Raw genomic sequence first — 6,366 nt, forward strand, 5'->3', positions numbered from 1 at the left:
CCCTCTGGATTTTTTTTCAGTTTGCATTTTGCAAACACAGCCTATATTTTCTCCAACAGCACAAGACTGTCTTTTAATTTAAGCACTTGAAGAAAGGTTTTATTGCATATCAGACAAATAATTCAATGTTTCTCCATATAATTTTCAAGTAATTAATAAGAGAAGGAACACGTAAGTGCCAAAGCATTCCCTTTCCTCCGAAACAGGTATTTGCATAATCAGAAACATGCCGGTCTGTTGGCTCTTTGCTTTAATTGAAGTGTTGCCTCTGAAGCTAGGAACAAATCCAGAGAGAGCCCCAAGCCACCCAGAGGTAATACGGATTCTCATCTGGGCAGCAAGACGCACGTGTTCCCAGCCACCCTACACGCAGCAGTTGGTACCTGCTTAGCCAGGAAGGAAGCTGCTGCCCTCATCCTCTACAGCGCTTTTTGAAATTGAGATGTGTTTGGTCAGGGTTTTCTTAACATTTGGTGCCTCACTATGAGGTGTACAGCTAAGACACGAAATCACCAAACTTAAAGGAGGGTCGGGTACGTTATCAAACACAAGTTTAGGATACTGCACGAAAAATGGTGAAATTTCTTACAACCAATAATATGAATACATCATTTTTGCTATGTCACATTTTAGGAACAGAACTAGATTTACTCGCTTTTAAGCACATGATCTATACGGGAAATGTTGGGGGTTTTTTTGTCCCAGGTGAGAAAGACGGCCATTCCGGTCATTGCCGTCTGGAAGAGACTGAACAGCCCCCAGTTCACCAAAGCCCTGTACCACAGGGCCATCAAACCCTGCTTCCAAACAGCTGCTGTCAGCAACCGTAGGACTTGACTGCCCATCATCTCTGCCTCCTTGTTGCATAAATGTGCCGTGCCCAGACAGAAACTGAGGCTGTACTACTGAAAGCAATTAACAAGACAAGTATAAATAATTGAACGGCTATAAAGTGCTCTTTGGGCATCTATATATTGTCAAGGAAGATCTCAAATGCAACAGAATCCAGATTTGGAGAACTCTATCCACTTTGCAAAATGATCTACTGGAGACCTCAGATAAAATGTGTCAGAGCTGTAAGACAGGTGAAATATCCGAGAGTTCTCGGGAGGAAGATCACTGTTGTCAAACCGTGCCAAAAGACCCCGCCCAGGAATGTGTCCCTCTCCTAAAAAAAAGTTATTTTGTTACAAAAAAAACTCTTAAAAGAAACTTTCGCATTGGGTAGATACAAAAATATCACACTTCCCATGTCCTGTTTTACCCATTTTAATTCTAAACAGGAGTCAGTCTTCTCCTGCTTCTCTCATCGTGCTCAAAACACCTGATTTTGAGGTCTCTTATTTTTTAGGTACAAAAACCATGCTATGATCACTTGATAAATCTGATCTTGTTTTCCCTTTCAGCCTGTAATGTCTGGTGTTGGTGAGAATGAATGAAGCATGGAGAAGCCAAATAGATTTTCATGAACCAATTTAGGGCAGAGTCCTGGTCACATGCGCTTTTTTTACCTTTGGACTGCTTAACTCAGGGACATGCCTTTCTACATACCAAACTCTGGCCATGTAATGTAGAGACAGTAGTAAGTGTAGTCACACACTACCACAAGTTCTGGTTTTTGGAGGGTGATATTTCAAGATCTGGAGGTATTTTCAGCGAATTTCACTACATCAATAGCTACAACAAAACTCAAAATATTTTAACCGAAGGTGAATTTTACTAAAGAGCGTTTACTTTGGGATATTCCTGGGATATCCCTTGACATTTTCTTTCAAGACAAACACATAGAGGCTACTACTACTTCTTTTTTTAACCTCACAATTGTGTTTCCTCCTTCCAAACAGGAGAGTATTTATGCCTACACAGTATTTTTGTCAAGCTCAACTACAGGAGCTAAACAAAGAAAAGCCCTTGAATGCTTAAGGGAAGCGCGATGGGCTGGGAACACAGTTCAGCCTAACAAATAAAACTCAAACACAGAACACCCGGGAAACTAAAAAGGAACATCCCTACTAGGATCTTCCCGCAAAACTAGTCGTTCTTCAGAAGAAAAATAAAATCTTCACCTTTTTGCTAATTTTTTACAAATATTTTAAATGAATAACAGAATGACTTGTTTAAAGACGCAGACTTCAGTAACAGCCTAATTGTAGGGACTCAAGTACAAGGTGATTAAGAGTCTTTTTGTGTCTATCTCTTCTCATCTGCTAACACATTGTGTTCCTTCTGTTCATGAAAATTAAACAACTGAGAAATGGTTTGGTTTTCTATAAAATAAGAGTTTACCTTTTGTGTCCAGTGAGGCACTGATACGCAAGGCTTTTAAAAAAATGCGTATTACCTAAAATTAGAGTAATTGCCACATTATTAGCTGTCCAATTGGTCTTGCAACATTCTGTATGCATTGTCAAGTTTCACATTGCTAATTTCCTAACAAGCACAGTTTGTTTTCAGATGCCCCAAGGCCAGTTTACTAAGACCAAACACAAGCTCTGAAAGTTAAAAAAAAAAAAATCCCATGAACCAAAAAATTTTAAATGCACAACACAACCATGATTCCAGGGTAAATTGTCCCTCAACTGATTTAAGGGTATTTCCTTTTTGAAGTATAACAAAACAAAGTCCCAGTTCTGGAGTATTTTTAACTCGCTGCCAGTTTGTGCAATACATTTTTAATTGTGATGTGTAATGGTTTGCAAGAGAACACCCAATCAATTAATCATGAGTGCCTTCTCATGGCTGCTCGGTGGGTTCTCCTGGCCAACGTTTATCTTACATGTTGTGAACACTCTAATACATTTCAATGAGCTCCCTTTGAAAAACACAGGCCACACACTATTCTTTAGAAATTCCAGCAGTTTCCAGTTGCGTGTACCCACGTTCACATGTAGAGGGGCTTCAGCTAAGTTAGCCAGCTCTCTTTCTGAGAGTCGAGACAGACTGTAGAAAGCCTTAAATAAATATATGTATGCATATGTATGTGTAAATATGTTTACCACAAAATCAAACATATAGCTCACTCTTTTAAGAGGTGATACCCTCACCACCAAATGAAGCTTTCTTACTGTGCCAAAACCTTTCCATTCATATTACTGTTAGAAAAACTATCAAAATTCATATTACATAAAAAGATACTTCGAGATGCCTGGTGAGAAGGTGAACCATTTTAGAGAGAGTTAATTATCAATTTGGAAAAAGAGCTAAAATATTTATTTGAAATGTGATCTCAGTGACTTTCTTCTAGTAAGGCTTTATAAGCGTTTTATGTTTTAGAGGATTTATCAAACATTTATATATTTTATCTATAAACCTAGAAACAAATAAGACTTGTAATTACATACCCCTCAAAGATTTTTTTTAATGATAAAAAAGACATGTGGTCTTTGGTCAATTTTTTATAGTATCAACACCCGAAAGGGTTTGCTTTAATTAGAGCAGTAACTTGATGCATTCTGAAAATCAAAACGTTACAATGAAATTGCTCAGTTCGTAAATTAGATTTAAAAAAACAACTATATGCACCAGAATCATCTGGAAAGCTCTTGATTTGATATACCTACATATATATATGAATGTTTTTAAGTTATTTTCCATTTATACTGATTTTCAAATCACTCATATAAATGAAATAATGTTAATATTTCTTTTAGAAATATATTTTTAAAACACATTTCTATGAATTACTTAAATTTTAATCTTATTACAAATATTTCTCCTTGGAAAGCCAACACTCCTAAGAGCAATATTTAAAATACTAAAGCTCACATTTGGACTTGCTAGACTAATAAAAAACTGCTCTCTCCCTTTTGAAGAGTGAAATTTAAACTATTTTAAAGTGAATCTGAGGAACATTTTTACTATATAAAGAAAAAAATCAACATTTTAAGCTCACTAGGTCACAGAGTGGCTTTGATATATTTTAAATACTTAACCTATAAAGCATTTTTTACTAATTCATGAACTTATTGACTGCTTTTTTCCAGCTCAGAAAGTAAAAAACAATTTTAAATTTAAAGAGAGTTGGAAAACGTCCCTCAAATAAATGTTGAAAACACTTATAACGAAACAGACATGAAACCATAGTCACCCCCTAATAATTTAATACTTATCGGTATTTGCTATAGTAATTTATAATACTGAAAACTATCAAACTTAATATGGGCAGTACCATAGGCACATTGAAAAATGAACGATAATTAGATGAGGCCACAAATATCTTCCACACACATTTTGTCACAGATCTACTTAAAAGATTCTGATACACTTAAGCACTACAGTTCACTACCAGATTTTGTAAACTTTTGTTTCCAATTTAGTACCTGTAAATTAGTGCTAACTGCTGTGTAACCATCAACATAAACAAAACTCCCGTATTTATTTTCAAGCCTATACACAACTATTTGCCTTCACTAAAATAATTCATACAGAAAGGTATTATTTGCCTTGATAGCACAGTTTGCTAATGCTGAGCTTTCCCCAATTCAAATAAAGTTAAGTCACATTTTCACGTTGTATTTCTGATGGAAAGTCCATGCACTAAATGCAGGGAGTTCAGTGAGCTTCCCCTATAGCTAAATGCATTCAGAACCACCAGAATAAAAGTTTGCTCCCATCACCAAGCAGAAGTAGTGGTTCAGAAGACTAATAGCTCTCCAAGTAAAAGTCTCTTTGAAACTGATTACTAAACAAGATATAGTAGGCTTTTACTGTAACTCACAGTTTACTTTACCATCACATTTTAAAGCTGTAAATTTCAATATATGCACTTATTTCCATCAACACATAATTGGATTTACTTCTAATTAACCTATGTTTGACAAAACACTTAGCTTTAATATACAGATTTGGTCTGTAGTAGTAATGACTGCAAATGGCAAGAAATTAATCCTCCTCTTTCAAAAATCTTAATCGAGAAAATAATATCCTTAATATTGATTTCCTTACTACATACAGGAGATCTCAGTAAATACATCAAATACATTATGTTATTTCACTAATCTGTACCCTATTGAAAAAGCAAGCTGCCCATATAGGTTCTGTACCTAGGGTCTTCATGCAGCATGTTAATGCTAAACTTAAAAATGCAAAAATACATGCTTCACGTAGCTTCCATTATTAAAAGGGTTCCAACCCCTCAGTTCACAGCCTAAATGACTGGATTTTTTGCTACCAGCTGACAAAAAAACAGCATTAGGAACTCCTGCTCTTTAATAATCTCACCTTCTGAGCTGCTTTAGAGGGACTCTTGTTTTTGCTTCCTTTGGGTCTTCCTCTTGGTCTTTTAGGAGATGGTTCACCAGTTGGTTCCTAAATAAAGGAAAACATACTATTGTGGCAAGAGGCTACAACTAACCCAGAAGATCTGAAGGATAAACTATAACTGAGAAGTTACTTAGAACGTATGAATTAACAGTATAAATAAATAACACAATATTTAAAATGCAACAGGAAAAATTAAACAACTCGAGATAAAGAAAAAATATATTTTGCACAATAGAAGAGTTTAACTTCCCTTGTAATTGCACAAAAAACTTGGAAAAGTTTGCATATTCTAGCATGTAAGTTATAGCAGAAAACACATTTTTAAAAGAAGATGGCTATGATTTCCCTCATGTAAGAATGATTATTCAAAAAATAATACGGTTACCCATTTAATTTCAATTGCATTTCATTACAGCAGATGCAATTATCATATGTAGTTTCTAGCACAAACTTTTGGGGGGAAAAAAGTTAACTGCTGGAAAACTGGAACGTAAGCTTAGACTATTTTCTCTCTCAAGGGCACAAATATTTTGGGGGGATTTTTTTCTGTTGTTCTGCAGTCGGCATTATCTTCACACCTTTTCTAAACATAATTGATTTGTATTAAAATGCAAATGTAAAAGTTTCTTCAAATAGAGCACTAGCAAGCCAAAAAAACTCGGCGAAAGAAAATACCCGAAACAAAAACCCAACTCTAAAATGACTCGACAGGAACACTGATTATTTTAGCAATTTTCTTAACTAGCTCCTCTGCCTGACAGTAAATAACCAGTCCTTAAAAATGGGTATGAATTACTAAGAGTTCAGATTCCAAATATTTATTCAGTGAATCATAAAGACTATAAAACTCTTCTAGTCTTAATTATTATACATTTAATTCAGATTATAGGATGTGGTAAAACTAATTAAATGCAGTTTGTTAACTTAAACCAGCTTAAAACCCTTCAGCTTTTTAATTCCCGGGTAGGTTAAGGGGAGGCTGGAGAGGGGACTCCCTAACTGCTCCAGCTCTCAGTGGCGAGCCTCGCAGGCACTGCACATCTGGGCTGAACACGTTTAAGGAGACGCACTTTTCTTTCTCTTCCATACATTCAAACGCTATGG

At 35.7% G+C, this 6,366-nt stretch overlaps 1 protein-coding gene across 1 annotated transcript in view; it reads right to left on the minus strand.

Moving 5' to 3' along the window:
• HMGA2 (high mobility group AT-hook 2) overlaps nucleotides 1-6,366 on the minus strand; it is a 123,487-nt gene that overhangs the window by 114,876 nt on the left and 2,245 nt on the right. Inside the window, exon 3 of the mRNA XM_009327573.1 lies at nucleotides 5,221-5,307. Coding sequence (XP_009325848.1) covers nucleotides 5,221-5,307 — 87 coding nt within the window. The remainder of the gene's footprint in view (nucleotides 1-5,220; nucleotides 5,308-6,366) is intronic.

The sequence above is a fragment of the Pygoscelis adeliae genome, unplaced genomic scaffold (assembly GCF_000699105.1).
Source record: "Pygoscelis adeliae isolate BGI_AS28 unplaced genomic scaffold, ASM69910v1 Scaffold113, whole genome shotgun sequence".
Taxonomy (NCBI): Eukaryota; Metazoa; Chordata; class Aves; order Sphenisciformes; family Spheniscidae; genus Pygoscelis; species Pygoscelis adeliae.